At 49.8% G+C, this 20,677-nt stretch overlaps 1 protein-coding gene across 3 annotated transcripts in view; it reads right to left on the bottom strand.

Moving 5' to 3' along the window:
* The window catches only part of TBC1D23 (TBC1 domain family member 23), a 1,631,981-nt gene extending 1,625,708 nt beyond the window's left edge, over positions 1-6,273 (bottom strand). The window contains exon 1 of one of the 3 annotated variants that reach the window (XM_069637239.1): positions 6,133-6,273. In XM_069637239.1, the coding sequence (XP_069493340.1) occupies positions 6,133-6,170 (38 nt within the window). In that variant the 5' untranslated portion in view covers positions 6,171-6,273. Of the gene's footprint in view, positions 1-5,865; positions 6,018-6,109 lie in introns of those variants that run through there. The other 2 variants (XM_069637242.1, XM_069637241.1) reach the window with 2 other exon arrangements.
* Positions 6,274-20,677: the final 14,404 nt, after the last annotated feature.

Genomic DNA, 20,677 nt, shown 5'->3' with positions numbered 1-20,677 from the left:
TGTAAATTCTTTGAACTCTTTCCCAACAATGTTACAGGCACGAGTACTATCTGCATTGAAGCCCCCATTGTCAATGTCATCATACTCTATAACATTCTGTATGGCATTCTCAATCACCCTATTCCCACCAGTGTTCACAGCAGTAACTAATGCCAAGGATGGTGTTCCCGTGATATTATCTTCATGACAGTTGGGGTGGGGGGGCCTACAAGAGATTTCACCAGTACGGCCATGTCACTAATCCATCCACCTATTGGACAATGCACTTTTTCCGCGTTCTGTTTAACTAGGGTTTTGGGGGCAGCGATCACCTCGAAACTACTACCCACACACTGGTACAAACATCGTCATCAGTATTAATGTTAGCTAGAGATTTACTATTCTTTTTAGGCAGCTTCGAGGTAAGCACCTTGCCATTGTTTTCTTTATTATTTTTTTTTTACAAACTTTTTGTTATTGTGTTTCCGCTGTAATCTCTTTCTTTTGCCATAGGTGGGGACCTCACACACCGAGATATCATTAGTCGCAAAGGACACCCTATCAACCACTATGGCACTTACCATGAGCGGATTAACCAGCAAGGAACCTTCCAAACCCTGACCATCATCCTCAATAACTGCACAGAGTTGGTCGCCTCTGTTTTGTTTAGATCCTCATAATTAGTACAATTACTATTATACAAAAGCAAGTCAACAATTTTGGCAACAATAGTATTAAGGTTACGGTTCTCCTTCGTGATAGCGGAGCAGAGGCCAAAAACAGTATCTAGTGTGGCTGCAATCTCCTCCAGTTTATTGGTGGTACAGATCAGATCCTCCTTGGGTGCTTGAGACAGGACTATACTTCCAAACGTATAATTATAGTAGTGTGAAGAATGTTCAGAAGCTTGGGAAAGTAGTGTGCTCAGGAGATGGAATCGGTTCAACAGCAAATCGTGATAAATCGGAAGTGGCAGATAAATTACTCCCAACAATGTTATCACGTCCTTCCATGCTACAAGTTCTTTTCCGCATCAGACAAATGAGGATTTCTCAGAGATTGGCGTTTAAATTCATAGACTAAATTGAGTAATGAGTAATTGTCCACCACAGAATTGGCAGCACTGTTAATAGATGTAATGGATTCTAAAACTTTCGGATAATTTTTATTAGTGTCATTTATTACCTTGGGAACCAATAACTCCGATTTTAATTTGCTCATTGACGTGGCTTTTTATTTCCCTACGCGCAGATGTAGTTTTGAAAGTCCTCAGTCCTTTAACCCTTTTCTGCGATCGCACAACCACGGGGGAAGAATGAGAGTTGACAGAAACCGAGCTGCGGTTTCTTTTCGTACCTTGTGCAGAGTTTAGGGGGCATCATTTAGATGGTAAAACAAGATACCAATAATGTTTTTATACCAACAGCCGGCAGCCCAGAGGATACGCTTGTCACCAAAGACTCCTCAAGGCGTGCTACTTATTTCAATTGGGTGTAAGGCACAAGCTTCCAAATATCATGAGAAATGTAAAGTTCAAACAACTTCCGTTTCTTTATTTGATCTGAAACAGTGATGAATGAGAGCATCTCACAAATAAATCTCCAGCTCCTTTGCCTTAGCAGCCGGCTACTCTGGGTTCCCAGTCACCAAACGCCTAACACTCCAGCACTCTGCAAGAGAAGTAGTTTTGGTGTTCTTGGCCACGCCGCCAACCGTTTCTACGCTGGCAGAGTACAGTATCACTGCACTCGTGTAGGCGTTGTAAAGGTCTGTTCCTTGGCCAACTACCAAGTATCCACAGTCCATGGGAGCACTAAATGCTTAATAGCAAGAAGTGACTGAGCGAGTAAAACAATTAGGACAGTAACACAAAGTACGAATCTAGCTAGTCCAGCACTGCATTAATCAGAGCCCATAAACACAACACACAGTGATGAAAGTTAAGATTGAAATTAGCTTTGGTCTAGCAGATTGACAGGCTCCTTTCAAAATCACCATGGGTATAAATAACGCAAACCAGGGATTAGACCTCAGGATACTGTCATGAAACTTTGCGGGATTAGTGAAAAATCTTTGCGACACCAATTGGTGTGATCTAGTGAGAAATTATAATTTTTCTGGAAACATGGGCTTTATCCGAGATACATTTTCAGGGATATTCCACATATTACATACCAGCTGTTAAAAGGTGCGAATGGATGCCCGAGTGAGGGCCTGTTGACGGGATGGACCTATACCTAAGATTGTACTATTAAATCATTTAGTACAGGATCGAATAACATACACAAATTACAATTGTGGGGGAAACAGAGCCATACCTAATGCTTTTTAATATTCATTATGCCCTGCAAAATATATTGGTTTGTAAACTTTTTGTTTATAGAAGATCAAAATAGAAAATTGGAAAGACAATAGCTCAAGAAAAGTGTTGAATCTGGAGTGACAGATAAATGACTGCCAATAGTGGCAAAACTTGGGATATACCAGATCTGAAGACGAAAGCTTCTTTACAAATGTGCCCTTGATGTAGACTTCATCCTTTATAATCTCGAATTAAGAGTATATAACAAAAGATTCAATGGTAATCAGCCTGCTAGAGAAGCATTCATTTCCAGTAACAAATACACATCAACTTCATCCTGGTCTCGAATGTATTTTGAGATATTAGCCTGAAAAGCGATCGTAGACCACTGAGTGCAGTCTTTGATTATGAGTTTTGTCGTCTGAAAAATGCTGTGTGTATTGTGTTAGTGTCAGAAGTAGAAGACAGACTCAGAGATGCCATGTGAAAAATGTGTTTCTTCAAATCAAAAGAAAATGCCTACCTCTCCCTAGCTTTAAGGGGTTGTCCCTAAAAGGAAAACAAAACTCGGGAGCATGTCATCATTAGGTCCAAATAAATGTTTGAGTCCTCCGTCCGTAACTCCTACACTGGCCCCATCACAAACTATATCAAAACATAAAAATAAAGGGATAACTAGGAGGAAGACTCCCTCCTCCTAGGTTTGTGATTTCAGTTCCAAAAGTCTTTCCCTACTGAGACAGTAAAGTTGAACCCGGGAGAATGTCTCCCTTCTCCCAGTTCACATTCTTCATCAACCGGTATACTTCCCTCTTGATTTCCTCTAAAGGCACTTTCGTCTTCCTTTTTCTTCCTGACGAACAGTTTGTGGGTGCATTCAGTTTGGTGAACTTATGTTGCCACCGAGGGGAAAGGACTCTCCCTCCCAGAGTTATTCCTCTATCACAACAATGTCTGTTTACAGCCCGAGATCTTATGTTTCCCTTAGGCTTTGATTGGGCCTGGATTCCGACTCTCAGACTCCCGCCCTAATTGTATAACATGTACTCTGCTACCTCTGGGGACCTCTGTGTACGGTGCACCTTCCGTCTGGGGTCGGTAAGTGCTGCATTCCTGCTTCCATCAGGCACCCCCTTTTTCAATAGCTCTGCATCTCTAGGCTCCCTGCAGTCTCTGCATATTTTGAGAGCCAAAGGGTCCACCCCCCGCTTTGAGTTCATGCCACTGCCTCACCGGTGTTTCGCTATTGGGCTCTTTGCAGTCTCGGTACAAGGCCACCTGGCCAACCTCCAGATTAAGGCGCACCGCGCCATTGTTTTCTCTCGTGGCTCCCTGCAGTGTTGGTACCAGACGGACCGGTCCACCTCTGGCTCGAGGTCGTACCACTGCCTCACCTTATTTGATCGGACGTGTCTGTTGCCAAGCCAGGCTTTGGATCTCTTGATGCGGTGAGGGTCCTTCACCCTCCGGTCACGTCGGCCTTCGACACACCAGCAGTGATTACTGTGACTACAGCTGTCTTTCGGCTTCTGGCTGAGTCAGTTTGTCGGCCATGAAGTCCGTTTACAATTTATACAGGACCCGCCATTTGAAAACGAGGCCCCAAGTCTCTTGTTGTTTCGTCAGGTGTAATTCTCTTAGCTCCTTGGTTCTTACTCGTCTCAGTAGTTGAGACTAAGCCGAAGTTGCAATATAACAGACGAAGGTGTGGGTGTGTCGTGTAAGTCGGGGATGGGACAGGTGTAGGGAAAAGGGTGTGACTGTATCGAATGAGCGTCCCTATGCCCACGTCAGATCCTCCCGTGTTGCACAGCCCCAAGGGAAAATATTGAGTAGCAGTTACACCGCCCTGGCCTAACAGGAGAGGGATCCCCCATGGGGAGAAGTAATGCCATTCTTACAATCACAGTATGCAAAGAACCTCTAATATTGGGATAAAAGGTCATGAGGCACACCATTAAATGGGCCACAATTGATGAAAATAATGTTTTACCCAAGCTGTGAAGCAACATCATGAATTCTTTAGTAGCACTTGCATGCAAGATCGATCTGACAAATGGTGAAATCATACAGCCAAATAATGATATGACAAGGGGGACTTATCCCATTTTAACAAAAGCAGGCGGCAATATAAAATCTCTCACCCTCCAGCATACTAGTCGGTATGAGGAGTGAAGACATGCCCAAATGGAGCTAATCATGTGTGCACAAAACATTAAGACTGTTGGTTGGGACAGCCTCTGAACTTCTAGACGCATTTATATAGAGATGATATGAGACAAATAAAAGGGAGTACAGAGTAGGGAAGTAGAGTGCTTTATTAGATTCCAAGCATAGCAAAATAGTTGTGAATTTTGGAAACTTGGGAAAGCAGATCAGAAAAGCTGTGTGGTTAGAAGACTTGAGCCGTTTATGAAAAGAATAGGATTTCCTCCCACAGGATGACGTAGCTTTGAGGGTGTGCTTATCCGCTGGCTCTGCATCTTTAGAAGAAACTGAGTTTACAATGGATGAAGTCTGCAACACAATTCTGAGCCAATAGAATGTCAAAGAGCCAGGCCTAGATAAGGTGCCAGTACATTATTTTATTTTTTAAAAAGGATCTAGAAATCTGGGTACCGATTTTGTTTACTGAATGCTGTACTACCTGATTTCATGCTGCCACCCTCATCTCATGGATAAAAGCAGAGATTGTGCCACTGTACAAAAAGGGAGTTTGTGACAAACCAGGAAATTACCGTACAGTCTCTCTTTTAAATGCAGCTGGGAAAATAATAATTTAGCATTTATATAGCGCTACGAACTATCAGGTATCTGAGCGCTGCTTATTATTACCCACGGAATTCAACGCTTTAACTAGACATGGCTGACGATAATTTGTTCTTTTAATAACTCTCGGTTGTGCCAGTTTTTCAACCAATCATTTATCTATATTTACTTGGCTGAAGTATTATGCAGGTTTCATAATTGTTAATGTATGTATGTTCTTTTGGATAGTGAACTACCTGTTCACAACCAGTTACAATGCAACACAACATCTTTTTCACTAACTCGCGTACTCAGTTATTAATAGTTTTCACTAAAATTGTTTGAAAAAAAGCAGATAAACGTGTACATTCCTCAAAGGAATGGATGGCAAAAGAACAAATATGTTAGTAGTGATAACTTCTTTCAAGTTGAATAGTTGGTCTGCATAACCATGTTAATGCTCTTACAGTAGCAATTGCATATTCACAGTGTTCCCTTTATGGCATGTTACAGGAAACGTAGTGATAGGAGTAGTCAGTATGTGCGGTACGTGTGTTTGCAATGGTTTTAGGACCCTCCAAAAGAAACGATGGGTGGCTAGGAAGCACAAATGGGACACCCAGCAATAAGAACGCCACAGGGATAGAGGTGACATATTGAGACATGTGTTTCTTTTGCACCAGTAAGTAAGGTGGAGGAACATCTTTAATCGCCAACCTTTACTGTTTTATGCAGCTGAAACTATTTCGGTACCCATGCCAGAGGGGTGACGCGGCACTGTGCTCTAGTGTCAAAAACCACCCACGGCATTGGGTCATAACTCCCAAATCGCTTACCGGCTCTACCACTATTACTCCCGTCAACACGGCGCCTATGCAATCTTCATCAGCACACTTCACAGGAAGCTACCAGGTGGCGACGCTCACATCACGTGCCGACACGTCATCACATTCGAGAGCGCAAGCGCTGTTGCCCGGGACAAAGACCCGCCTCTCTTGTGACAAAAAGGCATGGTAGTGTCTACCCATCCGAGAAACGGACCTTGTCAATGCTTTCCCAACTCTTCTTCACGTGACTTACTTTGGTCATATTTCCTTCCCTACCACTTATTTGGTGTCCAACGTTCTCTTCTCCCCCACATTGTGATTTTCGTGAACGGGAACCCAGCAAGAGCAACCGGAACGTACAAATATTGGATGGCTGAGATTAAAACGACGGGCTCCCGCGCCCTACAAAGGAGCCCCACCCCCTTAGTGCCGACTCCCTCATGAGGCACGGGAAGGGGAATGGGGGGGCGTGGTGCCAAGCATTCCCCCACCCAGGAGGGGGCGGGGTGACGTCGAGAGCGCCGGCCAGCGCGTCCCAGCCACAGACGTTATATAAAGCCTGGGCAGGTGTAGCGGGGCCCCTCTCTGCCAACTCCCAGCCAAAGTTGCTTACGGCATCCTGTTTCAAGAAGAGATCTCTGGAATTCGCTCATTCCTGCCCCCAGAAGGAAGATGGGTTTGTGTCCAGTGTTCCGGTCCTGAGAGTCCAGCGTTCAAGTAGTCCTGCAAATCCAAGCTCCAGTACTGCTGTTGTGGCCTTAAAGGACGATGCTGCAGAGGGTTCTAACTGTCTTTATTGCAAGACAAACAGGTGGGCATAAACTTGGCAGAGTGCAACAGGGGAACTACTCACAGTTCAGTTCAGGGCCCTCCCAGTTACATCACTGGGGGCAAGGTGTGCACAAGGATGGCAAGCTTCCAGGGCCCCCATGTGGCCTCCTATGGCTTTGGACTTATGCCCTGGAAGCTGGAGTCATTAGGCTCTTCAGTGCCTCAGTTTCAATGGCTCCTTAACAGGAGCAGCGCTCTCGTGCAACCTGTTTGGTCTGGCGCTTCGCCAACACTGGCTGGAACGTTGTCTCGCGGAGCGCGGGCTCGCGAGATCTCGTTATGCCAAGATTTTGCGAGACCACGATCCCGCGATCACGTGACGTCCCCACACACCTCCTTTACTGGGAAAAAGGATGGATGGTCATTCCATGACAAAGTCTGCAAACTTGCTGGGTCTCCTTCTCTCTCTCTCTGGGGTTTACTCCGATCTGGACATGGGGCAGGACTGCGGGGACGCTCTTGAAGAGGTGCAGGTGATTAGAGTTCTCCTTGTCTTGCTCGTCGCTGTGACTCCCTGAGTGGGGTTGAAGAGTTGGGGCTTGAGAACTCGTTGCCGTAGTGTGACTCTGAGTTATCTCTTTCTGGGAGGTGAGAGTTTTCAGATGTCTCCTGGTGGTCTTGATCTTCTCCGGCTTCCCAGTGTGGCTGTTCAATGGATCCTTTCCTGCGGTACATGGCCAGCCTTTCTAGATTCCATTTCCTTCCGTCGCTGGTGCAAATGTGGTTTGACCCTTTCTCCAGGACTTCTATGGGACTGCTCTATCTGGAGCCAGTCGAAGTGTCTTTGTGGGGAAGGCGTATCTTTACTAGGTCGCATTTGTTAACTACTGTGTGGCAAGCGGCTCGACGCAAGTCCCCTTGAGTCTTCATGGCTTCTTTGTTACGCTGCATGCGGAAAACTACATCTTCCATGTCCACTTATTCGTCGGCCCTCACTTTTTGGAGCCACGGTGGTACCAGTGTGGATGCTGCCCTTCTCCCCCTTAGCAGATGGAATGGCGAAACACCTGTGACGGCGTTGGGGGTGATGCGGTGGGCTGCTACAGCTTCCTTGACTGTCTTGTGCGGGTCTAGGCCTGAGTCACGCGCCAGTTGCAGCGCCCCTTTGATGAAGCGGTTTGCCCGCTCAAACAGGCCATTGTCCTGTGGGTGGTAAAGACTTGCTCTCTGCTGTCGAATGTTGTTGAGTTTGAGGAATTTCTCCATTTCGAGAGACCAGCTGGACTCCGTTGTCCGTGACAAGTTCTTCTGGTAGGCCTTCCCGCTGGAATACGGCGGTGAGTGCTTCGATGACTGTGCTTGTGGTGATGTCTGAAGTGAAGTCAACTTCGACCCATTTGGAGAAATAGTCAACCATGACTATCCAGCATTTGTGTTCTGGGGCATGTTGTCCAAAGGCCCAATGAAATCCAAACCTAGTTTGCGCCACACCCCTTTGGGGACTTTGGTGGGCAGCATGGGAGCCTTCCTCACGGTTAGGCGCTTGTCGCTGTTGGTGCACTCATGGCACCTTTCGACCATTTGTTGTATGTCCTGGTCCATGCCCGGCCACCAGTAGGCGTCGCGTATCCTGCGTCTGGTCATGTTGCATCCCAGATGGCCTGAGTGTGCTCTGCACAGTATCACTTTGCGGATTCAGCTGGGCGGGATGACTTGATCGCCTCTGAGAATGAGGCGGTTCATGGTGGTGATTTCCTCGTTCACCTTCCAGTAAGGACGAAGGCCTTCGGGGATCGCTCTCGTCGGGCCACCCTTCGCGAACCCAGGCACATACGCGCCATAGGCCATCGTCCTGCTCGAATTCCTCCTGCCAGTGGCGCTCACTCAGGTCCATGTACTCGCCGTTCCTCAAGTCACTGATGGAGGCTACGACACACTCATCTTCCAAGAATGTGGCACCAGGGGTGCTTTGGTTCAGGAGCCTGGACATGCAGTCCGCTTCTGCGTTTTTCCAAACCGCAATGTGGACTATCTCGTATGTATATTCTTGAAGCTTTGCGGCTATCCTGGCCAGCCTCGGGGTGGCAGTCTTGGTGCCGCCCAGGCTCAACATGTGAATGAGGGGTTTGTGGTCGGTGACCAACCTGAATCTCGTGCCCCAAACATAAAATCTGAAGTAGTCGACGGCCCAGGCACATGCCAACATTTCTTTCTCAACGGTAGAGTAATTCTTCTCCGATGATGATAGCGCCTTTGATGCAAACGCCACAATGTTTTCAGTGTCTCCCTTTTTCTGGGTCAAGGTGGCCCCCAGGCCGTATGCGCTGGCGTCTGTAGTAATGCAGGTGTCCCATTCAGGGTTGAACGGTTTCAGGCATGGCGCGTGTAGAATTCTCCTTTTGATTTCACCGAACGCTTCGTTTTGCTCTGGGCCCCAGGAGTAGGCTGCCCCCTTCTTCAGAAGCTCCCTCATGGGGGACGTGGTCTCGGAGAACCTTGGGACGAATTTAGCATAGTACTCGGCTAGGCCCAGGAATGAGCGTAATTCCTCTCTGGACATCGGAGCCGGGGCTTCTGTTATGGCCTCCATGAGGTTCTTCTTGGGGCTGACGCCTTCACTTGAGATGCAGTACCCAAGGTATTCTACCTTGCTCACTCCAAAGACGCATTTTTCGTGGCGTAGATGAACGCCCGCCTCTTGAAGCTTGTTCAGGACTGCCCTAAGTGCTTTGTCATGGGTCTCATTGTCTTTTACATACACGAGAATATCGTCTTGAAAAAAAGAAACATTTGTGAGTCCCTGAAGTAGAGAGTTCATCATCCTCTGGAATGCGGACTCTGCCGACGACAACCCAAATGGCATGCGGGTATATTGAAAGGTGCCGAAAGGAGTGATGAACGCTGTCAAGGGGCGGGAGGATTTGTGCAGAGGAATCTGGTGATAGGCGTCACGCATGTCCAGCTTCGAGAAGATTGCCGCCTCTTTCATCATGAGTACAATCTCGTTGATGCTGGGGAGAGGAAAGCTATCCGTGACTACCTCTAGATTAAGGCTTCTCAGGTCGATGCCTATTCTGAGGTCGTTGCTGGATTTCTTTTTGACCAACACCACTGGACTCAGCCACTCTGAAGACTCCACGGTCTTGATGGTTCCTTTGACCATCTTCCGAAGGTGGGCATCCAATGCGGGTCTCACCGTGGCAGGTACTGCCCTGACTTTGTGTTTCACCGGGACCGCGTTGGGTTTCAGGCAAATCTTGTGGACAGAGTTTCTCGCTTTCCCTGGGTTCTTGGAAAACAGGCTCAGGAAAATCTCCTTATAGTTTTGCGCTGCTCCTGAGGAGACCATGAGTACCTGTTCCGGAGTGCTGGGATCTAGTTTTATGCTGAGTTTGTGTTGATCGTCCCATCCCAGCACGGCTGAGCCTTTGGGTGAGAAGTACACTTTGGTGGTGGTAGACCTCCCTTTGAAGTCGATCCGGGCTCTGATGTAGCCTAGGAGGTCGACAGTTGACCTCCGAACACCGTCGGTTTTTGCCTGGTCGTTCTGAACTCTACTTGTGCTTGTCCCATCATCTTCTTATATGTGTTGATGGGAAGGATTGTGAGGTCAGATCCCGAATCTGCCATGACACGTGTTTCCATTCCGTCCACTTTAATGGTGCAGTGGGGCTTTTCCCTCCTGGCATGGGGGGCGTTGACCATGACGACCATGGGTCTGTCCTGTAGTTCGTCATCATCGCTTGAAGCGCAGTCTCCATCGACGCCGGAAACGGTTTTCTCCCGCCACGTACATGCTGGGGCCACGTGACCAATGCGTCCGCACTTGGAGCTCTCCTTATTCCTGGCGGGACAGTCGTGATCATTCGCCATGTGCTTGGTGCTGGTGCATCTATAGCATTTCGGCACCTCCTTTTGCCTGGGGCCTTTGTCTCTGGGGCTGTCGCGGGACTGCTTGTCTCTGCGTCCTCTCCATTGTAGCGCCGCAAGTTTGGGCACGGACAGGTGACTTCCTGCCTCTTTGCGTCTGCTGGAGGTTTCTTCCTCCGCCCTGGCAATTTGGATGGCCTTGTCAAGGGTGACCTCCTTTTCTTGGATGAACTTGTCCTGGACATTCCTAGAGTTAGGGTGAACGACGAGCATGTCGCAGATAACTTGTTCTGCATTTTCGCCAAAGGCGCAAAGAGAAGCCAGCTCCCTCATCCTGGTGACGTAGTCGTCCACGAGTTCGTTCCCTTCCTGTTTGCGGGTGTAGAACCTCAGCCTGTACAGTACCACGTTCTCCTTATTCGTGAACCTCTTCACAATGCGACGAGTTGCTTCCTTGTAGACCTCATCGTCGGCCGCAGATATTGCTTTCAAGCTGGCAAAAATGCGCTGACCTTCAACCCCCAATGCATTCAGCAGCATCGCCCTCTTCCTGACGGGGGCATATCGCGTGCCGCCCACTGCCGCCACCAGATAGGTGGAGAAAAGGGGCTCCCACTGCATCCATGGAATTGCTGTGGCCCCTGGCGAAGGGAGAAACGCAGGGGGCGGTGTGGCGCCTTGCATGGTGGGCCCAGGGGTCTTTTGATATCCTCGTTGCCAATTATGTTGTGGCCTTAAAGGTCGACAGGATGCTGCAGAGGGTTCTAACTGTCTTTATTGCAAGACAAACAGGTGGGCATAAACTTGGCAGAGTGCAACAGGGGAACTACTCACAGTTCAGGGCCCTCCCAGTTACATCACTGGGGGCAAGGTGTGCACAAGGATGGCACGCTGCAAGCTTCCAGGGCCCCTATGTGGCCTCCTATGGCTTTGGACTTATGCCCTGGAAGCTGGAGTCATTAGACTCTTCAGTGCCTCAGTTTCAATGGCTCCTTAACAGGAGCAGCGCTCTCGTGCGACCTGCTTGGTCTGGCGCTTCGCCAACACTGGCGGGAACATTGTCTCGCGAAGCGCGGGTTCGCGAGATCTCGTTATGCCCAGATCTCGCGAGACCACGCTCCTGCGATCACGTGACGTCCCCACAACTGCTTGTCCAGTATTCCAGTCCTGAGTGTCTGGTAAAGGTAGAAGAGAAAGGAGGTGAGCGGGTTCAATGGTGGCGAGTCGTCAGGCGTTACAGGGAGGCAATGCGCTGTATAAGTGTATGGGTTGAGGGGGGATTTGTTGGGAGGCCGGTACACGGCATGAGGGTAAGGTGGGGGTCTGAGTAGTGGCGGGCGAGGGGCAGGGGCAGCGCGGCAGGAGTGCGAAAGGCAGGGTTGTGGCAGAGAGGCCATGCATCAGTATGAGCGGCAGCGTGGTAATGGTGGCATGCCAACGATGTAGGGAAAAGACTGGGAAGGAAAAGTGCAATGGAAAGAAATGAGGCAGGAATAACGTGCAGCCTTGCGTCATGCGAGGTAAGTTTAAATATGTTACCAAGACGTGGGGGAAAAAACGTGCAAAAGAGGGATGCGACGCTTTGCAGAGAGCATAACGGGACGGTTAGTTGGTGGGACATGAAGGAGACAGGTTGGCTCTGTGAGGGGATTGGAGTTGGCGGCACCCACCCTTTACTTTTCCCCGCTGCCACAGGATGTCTCAATACTAGACCACTTTCCTTAGAGCTACAACGGAAGATGGAAAGCCGGGGCAATACTTTATATTGCCCACATTCAGGTTCCGTCTGTTTAGTGCATTCTGGGGCGTTGTAGTTCTGCAATTTTATACTTGCAGTATTCACAAAGTGTTACTTTCCTTAGGGCTACAAAGGCACATGGAAAGCCCGGGCAATACTTTTATTGCTCACATTCAGGTTCCGTCTGTTTGGTGCATTCTGGGACGTGTAGTTCCGCAATTTTATACTTGCAGTATTCACAAAGTGTTACTTTCCTTAGGGCTACAAAGGCACATGGAAAGCACGGGCAATACTGCTCACATTCAGGTTCCATGTTTGGTGGATTCTGGGGCAAGTAATTGGCGCCTAGTGCACTTATTACGGACTAAGTGGGTTACATGTGCTGGGGCGACTGCAGTGCTGCCAACTGGCAAGGCAATGTTATTTTACTGCTTCTCCTCCAGGTCCAGCCCCTAGGCTGTGTCGGGTGTTCACTCCGTGTGAGATTGCAGCTAACATACAGGTTAAAAGGACCTGCACGCAATCGTTGATTTAGGGAGCTTCGTTGCAGTGGTTGGATCTTTTAGTTTTCACTACGATACGTATTGATGCCACAAGTCCCAGATTGCATTTGGGTCAAGGGGCCCCGGCGTTATGAGGAAAGTGGGTCCAACTCGCGCAGGTGTCTGCTAAAAGAAGAACATGATCTTTAGGCTCGCTGGCTACACTTCGCGCATCCCCCACACCAAATGAGGGAGAGCGTTCGGCAAAGATGCTGCCGAGGAGTGGGGGGTGCCTGACACAAAGGTGTCGCGGGTTGCCCATTTGATCACATAGATTGAGCACTGGCACCGGGGGCGGGGGAGAGGGGAGGGTGGTTTGTATGTGCCGTCGATATTCGGCAGTTTCGATGTAGTGAGAGCAGTTCTGCAGGGAGGTGTTCCTGGGGCCAAATTACATGGGGCGATGACAATCAGCAGAAATGAGCACTGATTGTCGCATGAGGATATGCAAAAGGTGGATAATTACATGCAAAATTTGGTTTAGCTACACAGTGAACATTTAAGGTTGGGGTTTTGATAATATGAAAAGGTTGCACCAAAGTTAGCATGCGCGTCAACAGTAGATGCGTTCCTTGGGGTGGGGGGAGGCTAACAAACGGACGCAACAAAGGAGTGTGCCCACGGCATCTGATTATTACGGGTAAACGGAAGGGGTGTTTAAAGTACGATGACAGGCGGGCAAGCGGTACACGCCACGCCGTCGGGTTTTAGGAAGGAAGGGGTGCTCTCGTTTGGCATTATGGGAATAACAGGCTTCGGTGCAAAGTTCGTTTGAGAAACTAGGGCTGTGCAATTACATTCCGTGAAGTTGGGTAATCGAATTTGGTGTTAAATTACCAGTCAGAATTATATATTCAATAATTTCGACATCTGTTCATATTCAGCTGGTTGTTGGGTGGTGTACTTTAATATGCCCCAAGGGTGCCAATAATGTATGTTCTGTAATTTCTGAGGTCTTTGATATGGGGATTATCAATGTCGAAATTAAAAACACAAAAAGCCTACATCTTATTGGTCACAGTATGTTGGCAAGTATACATACCATTGGCACTACTGCAATAAGGGCAGGTTCAACTCAGAAGGGCAAACGTCAAGGGTCTGCGCTACGAAGTAACACGTTTCTGGCAAGGCCTTACAAGCCGGTCAAAATGGAATTCGGTTAGCGAAAGGGGGGGCTGGGGCGTGGGGGCTGACCACGGGGCTTTCCCTATTGAAATATAAGACCTCCGCAAGATGAGGGTGAAAAAATTGGCAATACAAAGCCGCGGTCTTCTTTCCAGCATGTCACATGTTACATTAGGTTTGGGTGGCTGCGGTATTGTAGGGGTGGTCGGCGTGGTGGTAGGGGTCCACGTGGCAAATGGCGGAAATTGGTTGCAGGTGTCAATTGGGTGGAAGTAGAGGAGGCGCCATTAGGGTTTGAAAACCTATCGAGGGTGGCGCATTATGGGTGCGGTAGTTTATAAGGAACGCAATTGAGCAATTATAGGCACAAACAATTTATAATCTGTGCAAATGGCAAGGCATTGACAAAGTGCGTAATAGAAGAACCGGTTCTGGTTCGTGTGCTGCTACAAGACAGCTGGTGCCGGGGAACTTGTGTGTCGCGGGGGGCAAGTTCAATCTGAACATCCACATGGGCATTTCAGTTTTTGTGCCACATACGGTACGTGGGGGTAAGGATGTCAATCATGTAAACATGTAGTTACGGGAGCAGGGGGCCGGTGTGCATTTTAAGTCTTGTGTTCGTGCTTGGCTCTGCGAATAATGGGGCCTACAATAGCTGGAATGGGAAGATTCCTGTTTGAGTTAACGTTCTTTTAGGACACACTTTTATGGAACAAATGTACTAATTTCCTTGGATATGCGTTGCCATGTTGCCGAATTGCTTGTTGTGATCTAGGGACAACCGGGTGAGAGGAACGAGGGCGCAGTATATTTTGGGGCGGCAGTGTCGCGGGGCATTCTGGTGAGTGGGAATTTGATTAGAGATCCAGCCATGGGTAGGTTTTCGGTAATGCGTTTTATCTTGCCCGGCCTAATCGGCACTTGTGGTGATGGTACAATCAAGGATTGGGCAGAGGGCGGCAATGCATCGGTATATTTTATCGTTATATCATGCGAAACTGTATAATTTCAATAAGGTGCAGTCAAAGACGAATTAGGGGCTATGCTGTGGTGGGTGGTAATGGGTGTTCTGGGACCCGGCTGCACGTGTCATTTTGGTGTCATGGTCATTTAACAGTTTGCGTGGTAACACCAGGGAATAGAAGATGTGCAAGGTTTCATTATAGTACAATGGGGGTTCTGGAACCGCATTGCCCAAGCCGCTTGGTTAGGGGCGCTATTGCTGAACTGCAGGGTGCTGGAATGTTCAATAGGGATTGGGGAGATGATGGGTTGTGCAACGATTTTAATTACAAGGTTGGCAGGCGGGCAGTCTCACATACGGGTCCACGGCAGGGGGGATGCGCCGCTAGCGTGGGGCAGTGCATTGGAACATTGTATGGCAATGCCCTATTGTCAGCGGCGCCCAGTCACGTGCAGTTGGCGCACGGGTAAGGTGTCGCTATGTGGAGAATGCAGGCAACACTAGATGTTGCTGGCACGGCTAAGGCTGGGAGTTTCGAGCTGGTTTAAGGGGGGAGGGGGGGTTACGTACAATGGGAACGGTAAAGGAGACATTGCTAATAATTGACATGTCTCGCCAAAGGGCTAGCGTGGGAGGAGCACGGGGGAGGGAACGAGTCGCACAGCGACTCGCGAGACAAGTCAGAGAAAATGACAATATACCCCGGCATTAGTGGAACACTTATCCTATACCCAGCTCGAGGGGGGGGCAGAAACGGGGGAGGCTACTGGGGTAGGAAGCTAAGCTCCTCGACTGCTCTTGAATTACTTACCATCCACGTGGGCTGAAAATTGCTCAATGCAGGGACCACGATTCTAATAATGGCTATGTGCATTAAATGAGTGTTCCCAGAGCAAACTTGTAAGGGCACCCACCCTTTACTTTTCCCCGCTGCCACAGGCTGTCTCAATACTAGACCAACCATATATAGTATTTTCAGTCGTAGTTATCATTCCAAGATGGACACACTGGTAGGCTCCTAGGTAACTCTTCAAATGCCCATATGAGAGTTGGTAAAGTTGTCCAACGGCATCAGCGAGGTTTCCTGTATGCTTAGCATCCAAGCACAGAGCATTTCGGAATTACAAGGTCAGAAGCAACAGCCACGCCTTGGAAGCAAAACGACACGGAGCAACTCGGGTGCAATCCGTGGGCACGACCACAGAAATTGCTGGGTTTTAGCACGCCTCACCTTAGTATCAGATCGCATGAAGGTGCAGCAACCATACTCTGGCCATAGTTCACAGGGTCGAAGGTTTAAGATTAACCAACATCAGATACAGGAAGAGAGCAGTGGGTTAGAACAATTGGCAACACATGGTACACCTACAAATTCCCATGAGAGCGTAGCAGCATTAAATGAATGCAGCTAGGTTGTTGCATGACTAGCTGTGGTTAAACTGAACATTTCGGGCTTGGCCGCAAGGGCAAACCCCCCGCTCTGGACAAGGAAAGTGTTGGCGTGTCACAGGCGCAATCTCTGCCCTGGGCTTTAGAAGTGGGATGGCCAATAGCGCGGGTTAAGCAATGGGGAAGGCAGGGTGCGCAATCCGGATCCCCCTCTCTCTCTTGCAGGAGAGGTGTGCTCTGGCGGGCGTAGGAAGGAGGGGCAAAGGGAGTAGGGTGTTTGGGGGGTCAACAACAGGTTTGCGACTCGCTCAGAGTTGTGGGGGGCGCTGGACGCTTGCCGTTGGTGCCATGGCCGCCCGGACTGAATAGTGATCCACTTGGGGGGGAAACCACCGGGGGAGTAGGGGGCTATTAGCGGGGATGAGGGCCGCTCTTAACCAAATAGGGAACAGTTTCCGGGGCACGGCAGTGGCGTGGTCAGAGATCATACCAAACTGGGGAATTTCCTGATTAGCAGAGGCCTTGGCTGGATCAAGCACTTCGGGTTGCGTTGGGGAGGTTAAAGTGCACTTATCGGAAGTGGGGGTGAGGATGATGGTGGCTGACCTGAAGGCTGCGCTGGAAGGGTTGGGCTGCAGATGAACCACAAGGAGAGGCCAAAGGGGGGAAGGGAGGGAAGGTGGCAAGTGAGGCACTAGCCACTAAGAAAGGCCGTTAGTTGGCCCGAAACGCTCCCTCCCCAACACGGGGTCTCCGCTAAGGAAACGGAACAGTAAGGTCAAGGGATGACCTCAGTTTGGCATGCCACTGCCAGGTCAGTTGGCTCTCCTGCAATGGAATATGGAACAAGAGATCAAGCTAACTGGAAGAACGCCGGCAGGAAAGGCCGCAACACAATTCATCACGCCACTGGTTTAATCCGGAGGGCCAGCTTGTCTGTTGTGAACAGAATGCATGGGGGTAATGGTACATTGTAGGAATTATGGCAGGGAGCGGGGGGGGCAGCTCAGGCGACCAGGTGCATGAGGGTGAACTCACTGCGGCCTGTGACCCGCTGTGAGTCATGGCTGAGACACCGGTCGCAGCGACGGGTCTCTTGCGGACAAGCCCAGCGGATGTTACATGGTCTTCCCGTTAGAAAGCACTGGCGGATACCACAAGGGGAACTGCACAGCCATCAGTTTATTATGAACGGCTCCCAGGAGTATTAGACTCAGGAGAGGCCCATGGTAATGGGGAGGGTTAGGGGGCTTGGAAGACCTTCCAACTCCAAAAGTGGATGGGGGAAATGGGAAGTGCATCGTTGGAAACAAAAAAAAAATGGACAGCAACAATGAAGTCAGAAAGGGGGGGTGAATTGAAAGCTTTCACAGTAAACGGGACACCGGCAAGTAGGTTGGAAACTGAAGGGAAGGGGGGCCCATGGGTGATTAGGGGTTGGTAAGGGGGGGTTCAAGAGAAGAGGGGCATTCGAGACCCGCAGCTCAAGCAGATCTAAAAGAAACACAGGGGAGGGGGGGCCTTGGAATGCGGGGGGTTGGGACCAGGAGGAGCAGGGGGATAGTTGGGGAGGACCCCTCTTAAGCGAAAGCCAGGGGAAGAGGATGGGGATAAGAAGGTTGCGGTGCTCTGGGGGGTAGGTAGCGCTGGGTGGATGGGGCTCTCGAGAACAGGAGGGTGCTATGGGGAAGAGGGGCAGGGGGGATGGTACAACTAAGGCGGGGAGAGCTAGGGCAGCCCAGGGTCTTGGCGGAAGGGGGAGGGGTGGCTTCCTGGCAGGACGGGCTAAGGGGAGTACCTGTGTGGAGGAGAGAAAGTTAACAAAAATTAATAAGCCAACCAGGGGAAAGGGGAAGATGGAATCCAGGGGAAAGGGAGCAAAAGGGGGAAAAGGAGACCGGAATGCATCCTTAAAAAAGGAGCCTAAGCGGAAATGGAGAATGAAAAGAAAGTAATACATGGAATGAAAATTGCACTTAAATAGAGATGGGGAAAGAAAATGAAAAGAAAATTGCAAAATAAAGAAATGGCCAAAGGGTAGAGAGGGACTGATGAGGAAGGGACTGGGCGCCTGCGTCGGGTCCCCCAAGGACCCGAAGGGGTGGGGGGGGGAAAGTTGCTTTGCTCTCAGCGCAGAATCTTGAGTATAAAACGGAACACCTGTAGGCTAACTCCTGACTTTGTTGTAATAAAGTTTGCTGTGGCAATTTTTCTCCCACTCATCCAACTGGTCATGCCTCTCATTTGGGTGATAAGGGGGTTGGGCTCCGTGGGAGGAGGGTAGCGGGGAAGGCGTGAGAGTTGGAATGAGAGCCTGTGGGAGGTGGGTGGGCATTGGGAACAACGAGGGCAGTCGCCGTGCCACCCCACTGAGGGTGTCGGTGCTACGACGGGCTCCCGCGCCCTACAAAGGAAGGCCCCTCGGCGGGGCCCCCCCCTTAGTGCCGACTCCCTCATGAGGCTCGGGGAGAGGGGGGAGCGTGGTGCCAAGCCTTCCCCCACCCAGGCGGGGGTGATGTCACTCGAGCGTGCGGGCCAGCGCGTCCCTGCCACAGATGTTATATAAAGCCTGGGCAAGTGTAGTGGGGCCCCTCTCTGCCGACTCCCAGTCAAAGTTGCCCTTGCATTGTTGTACTGATGTGTGATGTTTTTTCTTGCAGACAAGCCCAGCGGATGTTACATGGTGTTCCCGTTAGAAAGCACTGGCGGATACCACAAGGGGAAGCCATCAGTTTATTATGAACAGCGCCCAGGAGTATTAGACTCAGGGGAGGCCCATGTTAATGGGGAGGGTTAGGGGGCTTGGAAGACCTTCCAACTCCAAAAGTGGGTGGGGGAAATGGGAAGTGCATCGTTGGAAACAAAAAATGGAGAGCAACAATGAAGTCAGCAGGGGGGGGGGTGAATTGAAAGCTTTCACAGTAAACAGGACTTCGTAAGGGGGGTGGTCAAGAGAAGGGGGGCATTCGAGACTGGCAGCTCAAGCAGATCTAAAAGAAACATGGGGAGGGGGGACTTGGAATGTGGGGGTAGGGACCAGGAGGAGCAAGGGGGATAGTTGAGGATCCCTCTTTAGCGAAAGGCAGGGGAAGAGGATGGGGATAAGAAGGTTGCGGGGCCCTGGGGGGTAGGTAGCGCTGGGTGGATGGGGCTCTCGAGAACAGGAGGGTGCTATGGGGAAGAGGGGCGGGGGGGATGGGACAACTAAGGCGAGGAGAGCTAGGGCTGCCTGGGTCTTGGCGGAAGGGGGAGGGGGCTTCCTGGCAGGACGGGCGAAGGGGAGTACCTGTGTGGAGGAGAGAAAGTTAACAAAGATTAATAAGCCAACCAGGGGAAAGGGGAAGATGGAATCCAGGGGAAAGGGAGCAAAAGGGGGGGGAAGGAGACCGGAACGCATCCTTAAAAAAGGAGCCTAAGCGGAAATGGAGAATGAAAAGAAAGTAATACATGGAATGAAAATTGCACTTAAATAGAGATGGGGAAAGAAAATGAAAAGAAAATTTCAAAATAAAGAAATGGCCAAAGGGTAGAGAGGGACGGATGAGGAAGGGACTGGGCGCCTGCGTCGGGTCCCCCAAGGATCCAAAGGGGTTGGGGGGGAGTTGCTTTGCTCTCAGCGCAGAGTCCTGAGTATAAAACGGAACACTTGTAAGCTAACTCCTGACTTTATGTTGTAATAAAGTTTGCTGTGGCAATTTTTCTCCCACTCATCCAACTGGTCATGCCTCTCATTTGGGTGGTAAGGGGGTTGGGCTCCGTGGGAGGAGGGTAGCGGGGAAGGCATGAGAGTCTGAATGAGAGCCTGTGGGGGGGCATTGGGAACAACAAGGGCGGTCGCCGTGCCACCCCACTGAGGGTGTTGGCGCTATGGGCATACCGGGAAAGTGCCTGCAAAACACCAGGTGGAGCGACCAACCTCATCTTGTCCCTCATTGTGATTTTTGTGAATGGGAACAGGAAAGGCTCGGGCTCACAGGCTGCAAGAGAAGCAGGAGTCTGCGTGCTATAAGGTGGCTGAGATTAAAATGGGCGTTTTCTTCGGGATACCGTGACAGTTGCAGCAAGACACCAGATGGAGATGGAGGAGCAGAGCATTACATTTACTTTAAAAATCATTTTTATCTAGTCAACGTGGAAGGTATGGAGGGCTAATAATAGGACATTTAGAGAACTGATTTAAAGGGGAATTTGTTTGATGAGTGTTTGGGATGGCTTTGTTGGATGGTTTTAGAGGCGGCCGGCTGGGGCTATCTGCGTGTGGTCTGGGGGAGGCACATGGGCATCTTGGTGTGTATCTGTGAGGGGGATTTTATTTTTTAATTTTATTGATAATTTGTAAGGCGCTTTATACAACAGAATTGTGTTTCGAAACGCCACAGTAGAGGGAGGATGGGGCATTATGGTATGGGGCTACAGGGA

Source organism: Ambystoma mexicanum, chromosome 7p, assembly GCF_040938575.1.
Source record: "Ambystoma mexicanum isolate Mex_15411 chromosome 7p, UKY_AmexF1_1, whole genome shotgun sequence".
NCBI classification, from domain to species: Eukaryota; Metazoa; Chordata; class Amphibia; order Caudata; family Ambystomatidae; genus Ambystoma; species Ambystoma mexicanum.
This window is presented reverse-complemented; position numbering and strand designations above follow the sequence as displayed.